At 40.3% G+C, this 22,578-nt stretch overlaps 1 protein-coding gene across 3 annotated transcripts in view; it reads left to right on the top strand.

Moving 5' to 3' along the window:
• The first annotated feature begins 245 nt into the window (after positions 1 to 245).
• LOC106584338 (formin-binding protein 1-like) overlaps positions 246 to 22,578 on the top strand; it is an 88,615-nt gene continuing 66,282 nt past the window's right edge. For all 3 annotated transcript variants that reach the window (XM_014169519.2, XM_014169521.2, XM_014169518.2), the window contains exon 1: positions 246 to 458. In XM_014169519.2, the coding sequence (XP_014024994.1) occupies positions 435 to 458 (24 nt within the window). In that variant the 5' untranslated portion in view covers positions 246 to 434. The remainder of the gene's footprint in view (positions 459 to 22,578) is intronic.

Here is a 22,578-nt window from a genome sequence, read left to right as displayed (position 1 = left end):
ATATTAATATTTCCGCAGCTAATATGAATATTTCAACAAAATTCATGAATTGATGATACAATTTATTCAGAAAGTCTTCCTCTTCCCACCAAATTTTTGGAATTTAAAAAATACCGTGCATCAGCATAGTTCTAGCATAGTTCTAGAATAGCTAATTTAATTATTTTATGTGTTGAATTAAAATTATATAACTATTTTGTTGATTACTAAATAATAAGGAATAACATGCATGCATTTAACATTTTATTGGCGAACCTGAACCTCCCGGTTCTCTGAATCCTAGATCCCAACTTCCTTCGCTAGAGCTGAATTTAGACAGCTCTTCAGGAGTGAGCACCACAGACGACGGCAGACGATTGGAAACGCATCATTGGCGAGTTTTGAGCGGGGAATACACTGACAATCTGGGGGTTTAGCAACCAGGGGAGTCCACAATGACTTGGGGAACGGAGCTTTGGGTAAGTTTGCTATTGGTATAAACCATGTTGCTCTCTTCTTTGTTCTTGTGTGGATAACACGCGTGCCAAAATTTAGCACGAATTCGATGAAGGTGCTCGGTTACCTTAGCATTGTGTAAGCTGCTAGCCAGCTAAGCCTGGCATGCACCTTTACCATAGTACTACAGACGGTAAACAATAGGCAAGGCGTGTAGAAATGTCCGCCAGGCAAAAGGGATAATTTGCGTATCTTTGTCTAGTACTTGTTATCACAACACTGTCTCTGACAGGCGCTTGATTTATCAGTTATTGTTTTATGTTTGAATAGGGAGTCTATCACACCCTCTCTTAGTTCACACAAGACTAGCAAGCTAGCTAACGTTAGCTATCCCCAAAAAAGGTGTAGACAGGAGGGTACCGCAAGTAACCCCCTGTACTATTTTCTCTCAATGCTTTTATGGATCTTATGGCTACCCGCATTAAACAATGCACGTACACATTTCGTTTAACTTGGTTTTAAAGCTCGAGTTTGTATTTATTTATGTCTGTTTCCTCGCTGGGTCTGAGTGACTCTTCAAGCTGCTTGACCAGCATTGTTCCGAGTATGCAAGGAGATTGCGCAAGTCAAATAGTTAAACAATAGTAGACTTGAGGAAATCAAGCATTTTTCTTCTCCCGAATATAACAAAACACGACCCACCCATTGAACAGACGTGGGGGGGCTTATTCCAGGTACGGTCTTTGTCATGTTCTGTCTGGTCTGGCTTGCCCTCTGACAGCCAGGCCCCTGGCTACATCACCCGGCTTGCCCAAGCGGTTTATCGTCCAAATTATTTTTGTGACTATATCTAGCTACCATGTTACTGCAGCAAAAATCTGTTAAACGTTTTTTTGTTAGTGAGAACATAATCTTCACCTATTAAAATATTCCTCACCAGGGACATTGAACTCCTGTGACATGTATTCCAGTTACATGGGTGTTGCCCATAAAACGTTTGGTCACCACCAGTATCCTACCAATGGGGCAGCTTCTCCCCCTAATCATTCTAAAATGTATAGTTGTGAAGACTGCAGTGCCTCTGCCAACATGATAGCTAGTCAAAGAAGTGATGAGCCTGTTTCATTCCAATTACATTGATATCTAACATTGATAGAGAGAACTGCACTGGTATGTAGTTTGAGGGAAGAGAACAATATATTGAAGCTTTATTCAACATGTGACTGATGTGACTTATATGGGTTCACTTCAGTATGATGAACTTTGAACCTGTTTTATTGATAACATGTATATTTACTATGGTTTTTCCTGAATGATTCTGTTACTGCTAAATTAAGTCTCAAAAGCATGTCTGTGCCCTGAAGAGTCTAAAGTATGTATATTCGGGCAATAGCCTACAGTTCAGTTTGAGGCTCTTAATGCTTGATTGCAAGAGCTGTATGTATGATAAAGGTCTCATGAACCTAACCTACTGCACCTTGCTGTAAAATGCATAATTTGGCCAACCTTCTGCAATTCAAATATTTTGATTTGTGCTGTAAACACATTAGCCTTTGTCTGATTTTAGAGGTTGACCGATTATGATTTTAACGCCGATACCGATTTATTGGAAGACCAAAAAAAAAAAATCGATCAGCCTGTTTTTTTTATTAAATTAAAAATAATTTCAGATATTTATTTGTAATAATGACAATTACAACAATACTGATTGAACAATGAACACTTATTTTAACTTAATATAATACATAAATAAAATCAATTTAGTCTCAAATAAATAATGAAATATGTTCAATTTGGTTTAAATAATGCAAAAACACGGTGTTGGAGAAGTAAAAGTGCAACATGTGCCATGCAAAAAAGCTAAAGTTTAAATTCCTTGCTCAGAACATGAGAACATATGAAAGCTGGTGGTTCCTTTTTAACATGAGTCTTCAATATCCCCAGTTAAGAAGTTTTAGGTTGTAGTTATTATAGGAATTATGACACGTCGACTACTTCTCTCTCTATACCATTTGTATTTCATATACCTTTGACTATTGGATGTTCTTATAGGCACTATAGTATTGCCAGCCTAATCTCTGGAGTTGATAGACTTGAAGTCATGAACAGCGCTGTGAATCAAGCATTGCTAAGAGCTGCTGGCAAACGCAGTAAAGTGCTGTTTGAATGAATGCCTACCAACTTGCTGCTGCTTACCACCGCTCAGTTAGACTGCTCTATCAAATATGAAATCATAAACTTAATTCTAATATAATAAACACACATGCGTGCCTTTGGTCATTAATATGGTCAAATCTGGAAAATATAATTTCGAAAACAAAACGTTTATTCTTTCAGTGAAATACGGAAACGTTCTGTATTTTATTGAACGGGTGGCAACCTTAAATCTAAATATTGCTGTTACATTGCACAACCGTCAATGTTATGTCATAATTATGTACAATTCTGGCAAATGAATTACGGTCTTTGTTAGGAAGAAATGGTCTTCACACAGTTCGCAACGAGCCAGGCGGCCCAAACTGCTGCATATACCCCGACTCTCCTTGCACTGAATGCAAGAGAAGTAAGTTTCCCTAGTTAATATTGCCTGCTAACATGAATTTGCAGGTTCAAAAAAAATATACTTCTGTGTATTGATTTTAAGAAAGGCATTGTTGATGGTTAGATACATTTGTGCAACGATAGTGCTTTTTTCCCGCAAATGCGCTTTTGTTAAATCATCACCCGTTTGGTGAAGTCGAAGTAGGCTGAAATTCGATGATAAATTAACAGGCACCGCGTTGATTATATGCAACGCAGGACAAGCTAGTTAACTACACGTGGTTGATGATATTACTAGGTTAACTAGTGATTATGTGATTGTTTTTTATAAGATAAGTTGAATGCTAGCTAGCTACTTACCTTGGCACCTTGCAGCCACAAGGTCCTTTTGATGCGGCACTCGCGTAACAGGTGGTCAGCCTGATACAGTCTCGTCGTGTGTTGCAATGTAATCGGCGTAAAAAAAAGGCAGAGTACCGATTGTTATGACAACTTGAAATCGGCCTTAATTAAATCGACCATGCGGGCATAGTCTGATTGTCTGGCTGCATGTGTTAGGCCCTTATCCCTTATATTTTAACTGTGTGCTATACGGGAACCAACTTGATTCAAAATGCTCATTACATATTGTTTTACTCTTAAATCTCTATCAGGAATCCCTTCAAGACCTGATTGGATGATTTATTCCCTGGAGTCTCTGGTTCACTGAAAGGCATCTCTAGTTACATACAGTAGATTGAATTCGCATCTGTAGCACAGTAACACTGTCGCTTCTTTTTCTGAATTAAATTAATTTATCCCTGATTCCTTCTGGTTCCTACCTAGACATTGAGTCAGATTAATATAATAGTTTTATTAGTGCTGGCACATGCGGCAGATCAAATACACAGCTGAAACACAGATTCTTAAGCTGTTTACATGTCCTAATAATTAGAATGATTATTCAGAAAACCAGGCATTTTAATCGCTGTGTGCTTACTTAGATTATGACCTTAAGCTGATGAAGATAAGGTGTTTACATGACTAACGCCATACTCGGCCTACTGCCATAATCAGTTTAATATCAAATTATTAGTGTGCATGTAAGCGTACTCAGAGAGTATTCGGAAAGGAAATTAACCACATTGCAATGATGCAAAAAAACACATCTGGGCCTGTTTGTAGTGAAGGAATGACAGGTGTGATATTGACATGATTTTAGGCTCTGATGGACTGTTACTGTAGGCCATATGTGTGCATTACACATTTATCTGTTCACATGTCAAAGTACTATCTGTCTGCCTGGCATGTTGGCATTCATCCACGGCTTTGAGACCTAAAGCCTGAGACTAACACATCTTATTACATGGGGTTGGCATGTCCCTACCAGCTAACTGACTGAGACTGATCCACTGGAGATGGTTTGTGAATGGAAGCATTGTCTACAAAATGTTACCATGCTGAGCACACAGGCTATCAACAGTTATTCTAGCATTCTTTTTCATAACAGATGTCTTATAGGCTAGGTTATGTTCTGTTGACTGCAACAGCTGTTAACAGGGAGGGATATGATCATGGTTAAAGTCTGGCTTGTCGATTTGTGCAATGAAAAGTGACAGAGTTTGAGAGAGTTCAATTAAGGACACAGATGTTGAATCACAGCTGAGACCTGCCATTGCATTCAGTTCACAGCACCTGACATGAAAACCTTCTCTTCAGTGAGTAGAGGGGTGTGATATCACAGGATTGTGTAGGGGAGTGTGTGGGTGGATGTCGTCTTTAATAAAGAGAAGTTGTGCTAGCAGGTATGGCTCAGGGAGGTGTTGAGCAGGGAGGGAGGTGGACAGGGTCGTGGAGACAGAGGGTTTGGTGCGTAACGTGTGTTCCCATGCATTCCCAGGGGAAGACTGGGAACATTGAGGGGAAATGCTGCCCTGCCCAGGTAAATTACACAGGACAAAACAAAAGAAAATGTGGTTAAACAATCAATGAGCGGTATATCAGGAGGAATCACAAGCAAACAGGGATTTGATAGGTGGCGGCACTACTGCATGTCCAGAGTGCATGCAGCGTTGGATTGCATGCATTTGTTTTTTGTTTTGCTTAACCTCTATGGGCTAGGTGGGACGCAAGCCAGTGTAATCCCGTGGCGCGATATTCAAATACCTTAAATGCCGTTACTTCAATTTCTCAAACATATGACTTTTACACCATTTTAAAGACAAGACTCTCGTTAATCTAACCACACTGTCCGATTTCAAAAAGGCTTTACAACGAAAGCAAAACATTAGATTATGTCAGCAGAGTACCCAGCCAGAAATAATCAGACACCCATTTTTCAAGCTAGCATATAATGTCACATAAACCCAAACCACAGCTAAATGCAGCACTAACCTTTGATCTTCATCAGATGACACCCCTAGGACATTATGTTATACAATACATGCATGTTTTGTTCAATCAAGTTCATATTTATATCAAAAACCAGCTTTTTACATTAGCATGTGACTAGCATGTGACTAGCATTCCCACCGAACACTTCCGGTGAATTTACTAAATTACTCAAGATAAACGTTCACAAAAAACATTATTTTAAGAATTATAGATACAGAACTCTTCTATGCACTCGCTATGTCCGATTTTAAAATAGCTTTTTGGTGAAAGCACATTTTGCAATATTCTAAGTAGATAGCCCAGCCATCACAGGCTAGCTATTTTGACACCAACCAAGTTTGGCGCTCACCAAACTCAGATTTACTATTAGAAAAGTTTGATTACCTTTGGTGTTCTTCGTCAGAATGCACTCCCAGGACTTCTACTTCAATAACAAGTGTTGGTTTGGTCCCAAATAATCCATAGTTATATCCAAATAGCGGCGTTTTGTTAGTGCGTTCAAGACACTATCTGAAGGGTAAATAAGGGTCACGCGCCCGACGCGTTTCGTGACAAAAAAAATCTAAATGTTCCATTACCGTACTTCGAAGCATGTCAACCGCTGTTTAAAATCAATTTTTATGCCATTTTTCTTGTAAAAAAGCGATAATATTCCGACCGGGAAAGCGTGTTTACGTTCAAAGAGAGAAAATAAAAACATCTCTGATGGTCCTCTGACCGGCCACTATCCAAACGCGCTAATGTGTTTCAGCCTGGGGCTGCCTCGATATCATTCAGCTTTTTCCCGGGTTCTGAGAGCCTATGGGAGCCGTAGGAAGTGTCACGTTACAGCAAAGATCCTCCGTCTTCAATAAACAGAGCCAAGATGAACAAGAACTTGTCAGACAGGCCACTTCCTGTAAGGAATCTTCTCAGGTTTTTGCCTGCCATGAGTTCTGTTATACACAGAGACCATTCAAACAGTTTTAGAAACTTTAGGGTGTTTTCTATCCAAAGCCAATAATTATATGCATATTCTAGTTACTGGGCAGGAGTAGTAACCAGATTAAATCGGGTACGTTTTTTTATCCGGCCGTGCAAATACTGCTAATCTGCACAGATTTACCGTGTAAATCCATTGGTCACGTTTGAGCTTTTAGTTGTGCAGTTTATGGTAAATAGTATAGGTCATTGGCTGAGGCATGTCAGGCCATTGGACCTAATATTGAAGGAAAGAGTTTGTGGTTTATGATGGCTTAACCTGATTTGTCTACACTTGTTTCGCAAGCTGACATACTGTATGTTTTTAGAGATACTGTCAGGGGATTTCTCTGATAGCAACCTCATGTTGCACTGTTTTATATGTCACACACTCAGAAGTGGTGTCCTCATACCTTTTTATTTTCAGACAGTATGAAGCAATTTAGCGTAGCTACTTGTGCTCCATCCCCTAGGCCCTATAATTTGCCTCTTGTCATAGCCTGCCCTGGACACACTGGACTGTCTTTGGAGTCTTTGCTTTTTACAAGGTAAATAAACCATAACCTGTCATAATGATCAGACAGACCATTTCTTTCTTTTGTGATTATTAGGGAGGTCTAAGATGGGTTCTTACTATGGGGGGGATGCTGCGCATGCTATCCAGACGCAGCGTGCGTCTCCTACCCAGACGGTGCATTGTAACGCCTCACTGGCGGTCAGAGCTTTAAGAATGGAGTCACAGAAACAGCAGCGCACAGTCTAAGACAGTTTAATTAGTGCTAATCCTCCAGGCTGGGCAGAATCATCGTCCTGGCCTTGGGATTCTGTCATGTTTTTGACAACTTGAACTCCTCCATTATAGGATTAGTAGGCACTTTTTGGCAGATGTTTCAAGCCCTAATGCAGATTTTCAGAGCATCAATTTGTGGTATTCAGCTGGTTTACAGCCATACGTCTTTTATATATTTCTCTATCTCTGATAGGGCAATCCCATGTCCACTGAATAATGTAGACTATGCCTACCTGTAATAGCTTGTTAAAAAGATGATTCACATTCTGGGTTGCTCAGTTCCTCCTATGGTTTGTGGGTTGGCTGGTGGACCTCCTTTGTCCAGGCTTTCTTAGTGTTAATCTGGACAACATGGGGTTAAATCAGGTGAGGCCAACTGGCCAAGATTAGAGCTAAACTCTCTCCCTGCCAGTCTGGCGGTGCTGCCAGCCTGCCTCACAGAGGGGCTTTCAAGGCTTCCTTCCAATAACAACCATGGTGAATGAAGACTGGATAATGACTAATGAGAAGGCTGTAGTTGGTCTGTATTTGGTACTTAATTCTATCAAGTTTTTGAGATCTGGTCACATCAATTGAAGGCTGACTGAGGCCATGGTTCACCATGACCCAGCATATTTATTTTGTCTCTGATCCATTTCCAGTCAGGAGCAAAGATAATGGTTTTACATGAGCACACATTTCAAAACCATTGCTGATAGGATTAAAACAATGGGGCATTGACCAAACTGAAAATCTCAGCTGAAGTTTGCAGTGTGAAAATACTGGTGTTTGTCTACATGCCATGGCAATCTCCTGTCTGTGATTTCCCCTTAATCTGTGGTTTTGGGGTAGAGGTCGACCAATTAATCGGAATGGCCGATTTAATTAGGGCCGATTTCAAGTTTTCATAACAATTTGTAATTGGTATTTTTGGCCACCGATTTGCCTATTTATTATTTTTTTATAAATAATTTTTAGCTAGGCAAGTCAGTTAAGAACACATTCTTATTTTCAATGACGGCCTAGGAACGGTGGGTTAACTGCCTTGTTCAGGGGCAGAACGACAGATTTTTACATTGTCAGCGCGGGGATTCAATCTTGCAACCTTGGAACAGTGACTTCTTCCTTGCTGAGAGGCCTTTCAGGTTATGTCGATATAGGACTCGTTTTACTGTGGATATAGATAATTTTGTACCTGTTTCCTCCAGCATCTTCACAAGGTCCTTTGCTGTTGTTCTGGGATTGATTTGCACTTTTCGCACCAAAGTACGTTCATCTCTAGGAGACAGAATGCGTCTCCTTCCTGAGCGGTATGACGGCTGCGTGGTCCCATTGGGTTTATACTTCCATACTATTGTTTGTATAGATGAACGTGGTACCTTCAGGTGTTTGGAAATTGCTCCCAAGGATGAACCAGACTTGTGGAGGGCTACAATATTTTCTTCTGCGGTCTTGGCTGATTTCTTTTGATTTTCCCATGATGTCAAGCAAAGAGGCACTGAGTTTGAAGGTAGGCCTTGAAATACAGCCACATGTACACCTCCAATTGACTCAAATTAGGTCAATTAGCCTATCAGAAGCTTCTAAAGCCATGACATAATTTTCTGGAATTTTCCAAGCTGTTTAAAGGCACAGTCAACTTAGTGTATTCTGACCCACTGGAATTGGGATACAGTATTTCATTTAGAATTCAATCTGTCTGTAATCAATTGTTGGAAAAATGACTTGTCAGGCACAAAGTAGATGTCCTAACCTACTTGCCAAAACTATAGTTTGTTAACAAGAAATTTGTGGAGTGGTTGAAACACTTAGGTTAGTGTCATTAAAACTAGTTTATGTAAACTTCCGACTTCAACTGTATGGCTAGGTTACATGTTGCTGATAAGCTTAAAAAAGGGAATGTATGAAAGAGCATAGAAATTGAGGTTACATGGCATATAAAATCCATTTTGGGATGAGAAGAGTTGCAGGGATGAGAGTGGGGTCACATTTACAGAGCGCACCAGCACAACTGGAAGAACCCAGCAGCTGTGTTTTCAATGTGATTGTCAAAGGACATAGACAGTGCCAGCAGAGTGTATTAAAAGGTACAACACTGTAATTGTGTGTAAATCTCTGTTGGATTGCACTCATTACCCTGGGGTTGTACTGTGCAGGAAAGGTGTAAAGTGCCATTAAAAAAAACAAAAAAAAACTAGGCTTGGCTGAAAACAAAAATGTAACAATATTAACATGATTCTACAAATTTGTTTTAAATCTTTTTTTTTTTTATCCGAACTGTGCCAAGACATCTTAAGAGAACACCATCTCTCCACCTTTATCCTCATTCAACGCATGATCCCAAAAATAGAGGTCGGCCGATTATAATTTTTCAACGCCGATACCGATTATTGGAGGACCCCAAAAAAGTCGATACCGATTAATCGGCCGGTTTTTATTTTATTTATTTGTTATAATGACAATTACAACAATACTGAATGAACACTTATTTTAACTTAATATAATACATCAATAAAATCTATTTAGCCTCAAATAAATAATGAAACATGTTGAATTTGGTTTAAATAATGCAAAAACAAAGTGTTGGAGAAAGTAAAAGTGCAATATGTGCCATGTAAAAAAGCTAACATTTAAGTTCCTTGCTCAGAACATGATAACATATGAAAGCTGGTTGTTCCTTTTAACATGAGTCTTCAATATTCCCAGGTAAGAAGTTTTAGGTTATAGTTATTATAGGACTATTTCTCTCTATACGATTTGTATTTCATATACCTTTGACTATTGGATGTTCTTATAGGCACTTTAGTATTGCCAGTGTAACAGTATAGCTTCCGTCCCTCTCCTCGCTCCTACCTGGGCTCGAACCAGGAACGCATCGACAACTGCCACCCTCGAAGCAGCGTTACCCATGCAGAGCAAGGGGAACAACTACTCCAAGTCTCAGAGCTAGTGACGTTTGAAACGCTATTAGCGCGCACCCTGCTAATTAGCTAGCCATTTCACATGGGTTACACCAGCCTAATCTCGGGAGTTGATAGGTTTGAAGTCATAAACAGCCCAATGCTTGAAGCATTGCGAAGAGCTGCTGGCAAACGCACAAAAGTGCTGTTTGAATGAATGCTTACGAGCCTGCTGGTGCCTACCATCGCTCAGTCAGACTGCTCTATCAAATCATAGACTTAATTATAACATAATAACACACAGAAATACGAGCCTTTGGTCATTAAAATGGTCGAATCCGCAAACTCATTTCGAGAACAAAACGTTTATTCTTTCAGTGAAATACGGAACCGTTCCGTATTTCATCTAACGATAGCATCCCAAAGTCTAAATATTGCTGTTAACCTCTTACATCTAGACGTTCCGCTAGCGGAACACCTGCTCCAATATCCAATCATGGGCGTGTCGCGAATTACAAATTCCTCAAAAATACAAAAACTTCAATTTTTCAAACATATGACTATTTCACAGCATTTTAAAGACAAGACTCTCCTTTATCTAACCACACTGTCCGATTTCAAAAAGGCTTTACAGCGAAAGCAAAACATTAGATTATGTCAGCAGAGTACCCAGCCAGAAATAATCAGACACCCATTTTTCAAGCTAGCATATAATGTCACCAAAACCCAGAAGACAGCTAAATGCAGCACTCACCTTTGATGATCTTCATCAGATGACAACCCTAGGACATTATGTTATACAATACATGCATGTTTTGTTCAATCAAGTTCATATTTATATCAAAAACCAGCTTTTTACATTAGCATGTGACGTTCAGAACTAGCATACCCCCCGCAAACTTCCGGGGAATTCGCTAACATTTTACTAAATTACTCACGATAAACGTTCACAAAAAGCATAACAATTATTTTAAGAATTATAGATACAGACCTCCTCTATGCACTCGATATGTCCGATTTTAAAATAGCTTTTTGGTGAAAGCACATTTTGCAATATTCTAAGTACATAGTCCAGGCATCACGGGCTCGCTATTTAGACACCCGGCAAGTTTAGCACTCACCATAATCATATTTACTATAATAAAAGTTTGATTACCTTTTGTTGTCTTCGTCAGAATGCACACCCAGGACTGCTACTTCAATAACAAATGTTGGTTTGGTCCAAAATAATCCATCGTTATATCCGAATAGCGGCGTTTTGTTCGTGCGTTCCAGACACTATCCGAAATGGTAAAGAAGTGTCGCGCGCATGGCGCAATTCGTGACAATAAAATTCTAAATATTCCATTACCGTACTTCGAAGCATATCAACCGCTGTTTAAAATCAATTTTTACGCCATTTTTCTCGTAGAAAAGCGATAATATTCCGACAGGGAATCTCCTTTTCGGCAAACAGAGGAAAAAAATCACAAAGGCGGGGCGGTCGGGTCACGCGCATAAGCCCAGAGTCCCTTGATCGGCCACTTGAGAAAGGCGATAATGTGTTTCAGCCTGGGGCTGGAATGACGACATTCTGTTTTTTCCCGGGCTCTGAGCGCCTATGGACGACGTGGGAAGTGTCACGTTAGAGCAGAGATCCTTAGTAAAAGATAGAGATGGAAAAGAAGTTCAAGAAATGGTCAGACAGGCCACTTCCTGTAAAGGAATCTCTCAGGTTTTGACCTGCCATTTGAGTTCTGTTATACTCACAGACACCATTCAAACAGTTTTAGAAACTTTAGGGTGTCTTCTATCCATATGTAATAAGTATATGCATATTCTAGTTACTGGGTAGGAGTGGTAACCAGATTAAATCGGGTATGTTTTTTATCCAGCCGTGTCAATACTGCCCCCTAGCCCTAACAGGTTAACTGACTTGTGTTCTTAACTGACTTGCCTAGTTAAATAAAGGTCTAAAAAAAAATATATATATATATATATATATAAATAAAAGTAAAAATCGGCCAAATCGGCGTCCAAAAATGCAGATTTCCGATTGTTATGAACACTTGAAAGCGGCCCTAATTAATCGGCCATTCCAATTAATCGGTCGAACTCGGGGGTCTGCCCAGGAGGATGGGGTGATGGGATGGGGGGGCGGCAGACCGTGAGGCCTGCATCTCCCCCTTCTTCTCTTCCTGTCCCATTCAATACAAGGGGCTCATATCGCCCCCACCCAATTTCAAGGTGACTTTGACCGGTAAGCAGAGCTTTAAACCATCTCTCTGCTGGGTAAACCGAGTAGAGGAGACACCAGTGGTGCGTGTGAAACTGTCTCAGATTATGAGTGTATGAGACTTTGTCCCCATATGCCTCTGGTGCGGCTGAGCGATTTAACCGGAATGTCGGTCATTTTTTGTTTTTTAAACAACTAATTGACAGATGTTGGTTCAATTATTTGAATTCCATTTTGGTCTTTTTTTTTTTTTTAGCTCAATGCTCTCATTGCACTGCAGTTTCTCTAGAGAACAATCTGATCATATGCCCGAACAGTGTGATTGTATTAGGGAGTTGTAGTTTCCAACAGGCCAATGTTCTACATAATTACCAGGTTTTCTGTGCTAAAAACTAACTACAATCACCATAATCCATTGCGTTGCTAAACTTGTCCGGTATGCGTTTCTTTTAAACCTGCTATGTAAGAAACAGAAGAATGCGCATTCAAGAGGGGATACATAGAGAGTAGGGATGTACGATATATACATATCGGAATCGGCCGATTATTAGCTAAAAATGCCAACATCGGTATCGGCCCGATGTCTAGTTTAACGCCGATGTGCAAAACCGATGTCAAGGCTGACGTGCATACCTATATAACGTGACATAATGACACCGCGTAAAATTTTGCGCTGTATGTGCAAGACAGCATTCCTAAACTAGCCCACAATGTCTGCTGTGTGGATCGAGCAGTCAACAAGTCGAGCAGTCATTTGAAAGAGGTAAGAAAATGTCAGCGAGACAACTCAAAGGCGAAATCCGTTAAAGCCAAGATAATGGAATTCATTGCCCTTGACAATCAACCGTTCTCTGTCATGGGGGATGTTGGCTTTCGCCGACTGGTTGAGCACTGGTACACACTACCAAATGCGCTATTTTTCAGATATTACCCTACCGGAGTTGCACAGCTATAGCATCACTGCTATTAGCTACACGACATGCATACTATGGAACACCATTTGGGTCTTTGTGTGTCAAAGATACAGTAGCACTGTCAAAGCTGTACAATAAAGTCTGCAAACACCGGCCACGAACAATGTGTTTACAATAACGCGTTGGTAATAAAGCATCAATTGTTCGATCACAACTTCTGGGGTAGCTAGCTTTAGCTTGGTACCTAGCTAGCACCAATACAACCAGCCTGAAAACAATGACCAGTAGAAACTGCAGTCATTTTCATTATTGTTAGCAATGATTTAAGAATCCTTGTGAGTAAGTATTAGCTAGGTTGCCACTTGTTGTTCGCCTATTGAAATTGATCTTCAGTTCATGAAAATAAATAGCCAGCCAGCTACTTAAACCTGTTGCCCAAAGCTAACGTTATAAGCAGCCAGCTAGCTTCATCTGGCTAGTGAGGCTCGAACGCACCAGGTTATGTGTTGTGAAGCTTGCCACAATAAGGATTAGGCACAATAGTGGAATTTGCGGTTAGCCTTCAAAATAAAAGTTTGACAGTGGTGCAAATTAATATAAATAGTATTATGCCATACTTTTATTTTGAAGGCTAACCGCAAAGTCCATTATTGTGGCTAATCCTTATTGTGACTAGCTTCACATAGATGGGTCCAACCACCATTAATCAAATAAATAAGAACTGTCTTATAAATTAGGGTTATTTTAGATGACACCTAGCTATATAGTTAGCTAGCTAACTATAGCTACTCAGTTTGTCGTTTTTCTATGTTTTTGGGGTAGAACATTGTTTGCATCCATGAGCTAACTAGCTTTCTTTTAATGACCAGCACTGTAGGTGCGCGAGCCAACTTTACCAGCATCATAGCAGATGAATCGTTGTGACATATGAAATACGAGTGATCGTGTAATAGCTACGTAAAAATGAATCAATGTGTTAAATTATTATGTGATGTGCGGTCATATTCAGGTCCTGATTGGTCAGCAAGCTTATTTGACTCGTCAAATAGTGTTAAATGGTATATTTTTTGACACGCAAGACCCAAATGGCATTCCATAGCAAAGACCCAAATGGTGTCCTGGTTGAGAATGAAACGACTGAACAAATAAACAATGAAACAGCACAGCATGTAAGTGAAAGAAATAGGTTTTGATTGGCCCCATTACCAGTAAAACACACACAAATGCCAACAACTTTTTTTTTTGTGTGTGTGTAACCTTTATTTATCTAGGCAAGTCAGTTGAGAACAAATTATTTTTTACAATGACGGCCTACCCCAGCCAAACCCGGACGACGCTGGGCCAATTATGCACTGCCCTATGGGACTCCCAATCGCGGCCGGATGTGGTACAGCCTGGATTCAAACCAGGGACTGTAGTGACACCTCTTGCACTGAGATTCAGTGACTTAGACCGCTGCGTCCATGGGTGTTTAACTAGTTAACTGTACTAGAATGCTTAATGCTTATATCGGTATCGCGTTTTGGGGGGCAAGGAAAATATCAGTATTGGAAAAAATGTCTCTTAGACCATATATTTTCAAGAAGAAATTGTTCCTAAGTGATTGATAGTTTGTCTTCCGCAGTCATACACAAAATCTCTTTTATATATTTATTCTTCTCAAGCTCTGTCAGGTTGGATGGGGAACGTTGCTGCACAGCTATTTTCAGGTCTCTCCAGAGATGTTAGATTGATTCAAGTCCGGGCTCTGGCTGGGCCACTCAAGGACTTTCAGCATCTTGTCCCAAAGCCAATCCTGCATTGTCTTGGCTGTGTGCTTAGGTTTGTTGTCCTATTGGAAGATAAACCTTCACCCCGGGCTGAGGTCCTGAGTGCTCTGGAGCAGGTTTTCATCAAGATCTCTCTGTACTTTGCTCCGTTCATCTTTCACCTGACTAGTTGCTCCGTTCACCTGACTTGTCTCCCAGTCCATGCCACTGAAAAATATCCCCACCGTAGGGATGGTGCCAGGTTTCCTCCAGACGTGACGCTTGGCATTTAGGCCCAAGAGTTCAATCTTGGTTTCATAAGACCATAGACTCTTGCTTCTCATGGTCTGAGAGTATTTAAACGCCTTTTGGCAAACTCCAAGCGGGCTGTCATGTGCCTTTTACTGAGGAGTGGCTTCCGTCTGGACACTACCATAAAGGCCTAATTGGTGGAGTGCTGCAGAGATGGTTGTCCTTCTGGAAGGTTCTCCCATCTCCACAGAGGAACTCTGTCAGAGTGACCATCAAGTTCTTGGTCACCTCCCTGACCATGTCCATTCTCCCCTGATTGCTCTTTGGCCGGGCGGCCAGCTCTAGGAAGAGTCTTGGTGGTTCCGAACTTCTTTCATTTAAGAATGATGGAAGCCAGTGTTCTTGTGGACCTTCAATGCTCCAGACATTTTTTTTTGTAACTTTCCCTCAGATCTGTGCTTCGACACAATCCTGTCTCGGATCTCTACGGACAATTTCTTTAACCTCATGGCTTGGTTTTTGCTCTGACATGCACTTTCAACTGTGGGACCTTTTTTAAATAGACTGGTGTGTGCCTTTCCAAATAATTTCCAATAAATTGAATTTACCACCGGTGGACTCCAATCAAGTTGTAGAAACATCTCAAGGATGATCAATGGAAACAGGATGTACCTGAGCTCAATTTCGTGTCTCATAGCAAAGGGTCTGAATACTATGTAAATAAGCTATGTCTGTTTTTTGTTTTGTCATTATGGGGTATTGTTTGTAAAATGAGGATAAAAAATAAATACATTTCCATTTGAGAAATAAGGCTGTAATGTAACAAAGTGGAAAAGTCAAGGGGTCTGAATACTTTCCAAATGTACCGTATGTTGACTTTACACAACAGTTCGAAACATGACATACATGCTATAAATATTTGGCAGATCTTATTCAAGTCTGCGGGCGGCATGTAGCCCAGTGGTTAAAAGTGTTGGGCCAATAACCGAAAGGTTGCCGGTTCGAATCCCGGAGCCTACCTAGGTAAAATCCAGTCTGTTGAATATGCCCTTGAGCAAGGCACTTAAGCCGAATTGTTTCTGTAAGTCGCTCTGGGTGAGAGTGTCTGCTAAATGACTAAAATGGAGGAGAAAAAAAATGGAAACGTTACGAGTAGTCTGAGTCACTGTGTCAACTAGAGTGTAGGTTAGTTAGTAAGAGCCTGGCATGCTTGGCTAATCTACTCTGTTAAATAATTAACTTCTGGAGATGAGGCATACATTTCTTGTACTGCTAAAGTATTGTCTTGTAAAACACAGCCTGCAACATGCAGCCTGCGGACCAAACTTTTAGAAGAAAAAAAAGTTAAATCACCAAGAATTCAGCTAAAAATGTGTTTAACTTGTTATGGATAGGGGGCAGTATTTTCACGGCCGGATAAAAAACGTACCCAATTTAATCTGATTATTACTCCTGCCCAGAAACTAGAATATGCATATAATTATTAGCTTTGGAAAGAAAACACTCCAAAGTTTCTAAAACTGTTTGAATGGTGTCTGTGAGTATAACAGAACTCATTTGGCAGGCCAAAACCTGAGAAGATTCCAAACAGGAAGCGCCCTCTCTGACCATTTCTTGGCCTTCTTGATCATCTCTATCCAAAACGGGATCTCTGCTGTAACGTGACATTTTCTAACGCTCCCATAGGCTCTCAGAAGGCGCCAGAACATTGAATGATGACTTTGCAGGCCATGGCTGAAAAACAGTAGCGCATTTGGTAAGTGGTCGATCTGAGAACAATGAGACTGGTGCGGGCGTGCACGAGACGACTCCATGTTTACATTTTCAGTCTTTGAACGAAAACAACGACTCCCGGTCGGAATATTATCGCTTTTTTACGAGAAAAATCGCATAAAAATTGATTTTAAACAGCGTTTGACATGCTTCAAAGTACGGAAATTGAATATTTTGACATTTTTTGTCACGAAACGCGCCGGGCACGTCACCCTTCGTTACCCTTCGGATAGTGTCTTGAACGCACAACAAAACGCCGCTATTTGGATATAACTATGGATTATTTGGAAACAAACCAACATTTGTTATTGAAGTAGAAGTCCTGGGAGTGCATTCTGAAGAAGAACAGCAAAGGTAATCCAATTTTTCTTATAGTAAATCTGAGTTTGGTGAGTGCCAAACTTGGTGGGTGTCAAAATAGCTAGCCATGATGGCCGGGCTATCTACTCAGAATATTGCAAAATGTGCTTTCACCGAAAAGCTATTTTAAAATCTGACATAGCGATTGCATAAAGGAGTTCTGTATCTATAATTCTTAAAATAATTTGTTTTTTGTGAACGTTTATCGTGAGTAATTTAGTAAATTCACCGGAAGTGTTCGGTGGGAATGCTAGTTCTGAACGTCACCTGCTAATGTAAAAAGCTGGTTTTTGATATAAATATGAACTTGATTGAACAAAACATGCATGTATTGTGTAACATAATGTCCTAGGAGTGTCATCTGATGAAGATCATCAAAGGTTAGTCCTGCATTTAGCTGTGGTTTGGTTTTTGTGACATTTATATGCTAGCTTGAAAAATGGGTGTCTGATTATTTCTGGCTGGGTACTCTGCTGACATAATCTAAGAGAGTCTTGTCTTTAAAATGGTGTAAAATAGTCATATGTTTGAAAAATGGAAGTTTTCGGATTTTCGAGGAGTTTGTATTTCGCGCCATGCCTATCATTGGATACTGGAGCAGGTGTTCCGCTAGCGGAACGTCTAGATGTAAGAGGTTGGAAATCTGTTCCCACGTATTCCCGTGAATTTTTTAAAAAGTGGCATGATTGTTCCTCAATTTTATCAAGGTATGAAATAATTATATATGAAAATAACTAACTCCTTTTGGGCTTAGTTGTGTTCAATGATTATAATCATGTTCTGGCACCCTGACCATTCGCTCTGACAAAAATCGTCCCGCAGCTGAATCTAGTTGCCTACCCTGGCCTGCAGAATATGGGCTGATCCTGACACTCAGGACTAGTCTGGGTCAATTTATTTTTTTTACATGAAAGTTCACTAGCTGACTTGTATTTATATATTTTTTTAAAGTCAGTCTTCTTTCAAGAGGAGGGTAACCAAGCACATTGTGTACTAAAGTGTCAGCTTAGTGACATTTTGCCTGGGATACAAACAACCCCCTGTCTGTCCTATGGTTCCACAGCAGCAACAACTCCCAGTCAACACGTTAGTATGCAGGTCACTAAAACACAGCCTGATAATTCTCCTTTCTTACACGTGCCTTCTTCCTACTTGGCTCATTGTCTGTTTGGGAAGAAAAACAACAGCCTGTGAATCAATAGCTAGGCTAGAATAAATGTCTGAAAACGACAACTTCCCTGGAATCTTGGCACACACACAACTCAATCCCCCCTAGATTACGTGGTTGTCTGTATTTATCTGGTCAATAAGCAATACATTGCTTTGTCATGTCAACAAAATGGTGAAACGGTGCGATCCGCTTTCTCATGTATTTTTTTCACACTTCATGTAAACAGACCCAAACTATTAGTCAAGCTGCAAGAGGCCCAGTAAAAAACAAATGGGGAGTAAGTGAACAATAAACTCAGTTACCCTCTTATACAACTCAAGCCCACTCCCAGAGAGCCCATGCTAAAGCTAAATTCATTTTCCATGCTCGCAGAACAATGGCACCAAATGCTCATAGTTCTTGGAACAAAAGCATAAATTAATAAAACAGAAGTGGGACACCAGGACAGGGTTTGTTTGGCACACAATAACTTGCCGTGACAGTACTCAATCTCCATTCAATGTTTTAAATGCATGGTCATACCTTGTTTTATTTGTTAATTACATCAGACTATGCCCGGTTTAAAGAGTTACTGAATATGGTGCAGCACAAGAGTTCAAGTGATACAGTTGAAGTCGGAAGTTTACATACACCTTAGCCAAATGCATTTAAACTCAGTTTTTCACAATTCCTGACATTTAATCCTAGTAAAAATTACCTCTCTTAGGTCAGTTAGGATCACCACTTTATTTTAAGAATGTGAAATGTCAGAATAATAGTAGAGAGAATGATTTCTTTCTTTCATCACATTCCCAGTGGGTCAGAAGTGTATATGCACTCAATTAGTATTTGGTAGCATTGCCTTTTAAATTGTTCAACTTGGGTCAAATGTTTTGGGTAGCCTTCCACAAGCTTCCCACAATAAGTTGGGTGAATTTTGGCCCATTCCTCCTGACAGAGCTGGTGTAACTGAGTCAGGTTTGTAGGCCTCCTTGCTCGCACACGGTTTTTCAGTTCTGGCCACACACTTTCTATAGGATTGAGGTCAGGGCTTTGTGATGGCCACTCCAATACCTTGACTTTGTTGTCCTTAAGCCATTTTGCCACAACTTTGGAAGTATGCTTGGGGTCATTGTCCATTTGGAAGACCCATTTGCGACCAAGCTTTAACTCCCTGACTGATGTCTTGAGATGTTGCTTCAATATATCCACATAATTTTACTTTCTCATGATGCCATCTATTTTGTGAAGTGCATCAGTCCCTCCTGCAGCAAAGCACCCCCACAACATGATGCGGCCACTCCCGTGCTTCACGGTTGGGATGGTGTTCTTCGGCTTGCAAGCTTCCCCATTTTTACTCCAAACATAACGATGGTCATTATTGCCAAACAGTTCTATTTTTGTTTCATCAGACCAGAGGACATTTCTCTAAAAAGTACGATCTTTGTCCCCATGTGCAGTTGCAAACTGTATTCTGGCTTTTTTGTGGTGGGTTTGGAGCAGTGGCTTCTTCCTTGCTGAGCGGCCTTTCAGGTTATGTCAATGTAGGACTTATTTTATTGTGGATATAGATACTTTTGTACCTGTTTCCTCCAGCATCTTCACAGGGTCCTTTGCTGTTGTTCCGGGATTGATTTGCACTTTTCTCACCAAAGTACGTTAATCTCTAGGAGACAGAATGTGTCTCCTTCCTGAGTGGTATGAAGGCGGGGTGGTTCCATGGTGTTTATACTTGCGTACTATTGTTTGTACAGATGAAGGTGGTACCTTCAGGCGTTTGGAAATTCCTCCCAAGGATGAACCAGACTTGTGGAGGTCTACAAATGTAATATCTGAGGTCTTGGCTGATTTCTTTTGATTGTCCCGTGATGTCAAGCAAAGAGGCACTGAGTTTGACGGTAGGCTTTGAAATACACCTCCAATTGACTCAATTAGCCTATCAGAAGCTTCTAAAGCCATGACATAATTTTCTGGAATTTTCCAAGCTGTTTAAAGGCACAGTCAACTTAATGTATGTAAACTTCTGACCCACTGGAATTGTGATAGTGAGATAATCTGTCTGTAAACAATTTTTGGAAGAATGACTTGTGTCATTCACAAGGTAGATGTTTTAACTGACTTGCCAAAACTATAGTTTGTTAACATGAAATGTGTGGCGTAGTTGAAAAACGAGTTTTAATGACTCCAACCTAAGTGTATGTAAACTGCCGACTTCAACTGTATGCGGGTTTGTAGTGAGGATGTCCACAGCACAGATAAGGATCACAACAAATCACCTGGCTGAGTTTGCATGCTGTTTTGTACACATTGAGGAAAGGCATCAGACGGACATCAATCCCAGCAGTGTCAAAAGCCTTCAGAGCTCCAGAGCAGTATTCTTACTTTACACCTGCAGGATCCTCTTACTGTGTTGTGTGGAAGAGCCAGAAGATCTTCTACCGGTATGAACCCAGGACACAAGTTTCAAAAAGTCTACCACTTTATGAGTGTGTAAATTAGAGGATGGTCAAAGGGGTTTTCGTGCACCTTATCAGAGGCATTCGCTGCATTCACAGAGGCTACAACAATCATTTTAGAGCCTATGTTCCAAACTTACATTTGGCACAAAAAAAGCAGACGTGAGAGTAATGATAATGACTGTTTTAAGAATATTGCTATTTTTTTGGAGTTGGAGTTTTTGCAAAAATTACCACACTTTCCAAATATAATTCCTAATGCTTTGACGTCTTTTCAAACTCGGAACCTGACGTATCATCACTGACCTGGCATCCATTCAAGAGGATATACAGTGCATTCAGAAAGTATTCAGACTAGGGATGCGCGGTATATCTGTGAACATATTGGAACCCAATGTCTAGTTTAATGCCAATGTGATGTCAAAGCTACCAGGCGTACCTATATAACATAGGTACATGTCGTAATGATGCCACGTAAAATGTTACGCTACACGTGCAACACAGCATTCCTAACCTAGCCCACAATGTCTGCTCTGTGGATCGAGTAGTCAACAAGTCAAGCAGTCATTTTGAAAGAGTAAGAGAATTTCAGCGAGACAACTCGAAGGCGAAATCCATTGACGCCAAGATAACGGAATTCATTGCCCTTGACAATCAACCGTTCTCTGTCGTGGGTGATGTTGGCTTTCGCGACTGGTCGGGCACCGGTACACACTAACGTTACCAAGTACGCTATTGTTCAGATGTTGCCCTACCGGAGTTACACAGTAATAATAGCGTCACTGCTATTAGCTTCATGACATACTATGGAATGCCGTTTGGGTCTTTGCGTGTCAAATAACACTATTTTACGCGTTAACTTCTCTGGGCTAGGTGGGACATGACCGTCCCACACTATTCAACAGCCAGTGAAATAGCATGGCGCGAAATACAAAACAGCAGAAATCTAAATTTCATTTTCTCAAACAATCAACTATTTTACACCATTTTAAAGATACGACTCTCGTTAATCTAACCACATTGTCCGATTTCAAAAAGGCTTTATGGCGAAAGCATAAAATTAGATTATGTTAGGACATAAACTTCACAAGAAAATCCACACAGCCATTTTCTAAGCAAGGACATACATCATAAAAACCAAAAGTACAGCTAAAATATTCACTAACCTTTGATCTTCATCAGATGGCACTCATAGGACTTCATGTTATACAATGCATGTATGTTTTGCTCGATAAAGTTCATATTTATAGCCAAAAACAGCATTTTACATTGGCGCGTGATGTTCAGAAAATGTATTCCCACCAAAACCTCCGGTGAATGTGCACATCAATTTACAAAAATACTCATCATAAACGTTGATAAAATTTACAACAGTTATTGAAAGAATTATAGATACACTACTCCTTGACACAACCGCTTTGTCAGATTTCAAAATAACTTTACGGAGAAAGCACATTGTTCAATATTCTGAGTACATAGCTCAGCCATCGAAGCAAGCTAGACAGCAACCCGCCAAGTTCTGGCATCAACAAAACTCTGCATTAGTATTATATATATTCTCTTACCTTTGCTGATCTTTGTCAGAATGCACTCTGAGGACTCCTACTTCCACAAGAAATGTTCGTTTTGTTCGAAATACTCCATATTTATGTCCAAATACCTCCGTTTTGTTTGTGCGTTCAGATCACTATCCAAAGGCATAACACGCGACCGCAGTTCCAGAGACGAAAAG

The sequence above is a fragment of the Salmo salar genome, chromosome ssa23, assembly GCF_905237065.1.
Source record: "Salmo salar chromosome ssa23, Ssal_v3.1, whole genome shotgun sequence".
NCBI classification, from domain to species: Eukaryota; Metazoa; Chordata; class Actinopteri; order Salmoniformes; family Salmonidae; genus Salmo; species Salmo salar.
Note: the sequence above shows the minus strand (reverse complement) of the source record. Positions and strands in the feature narration are given on the sequence as shown.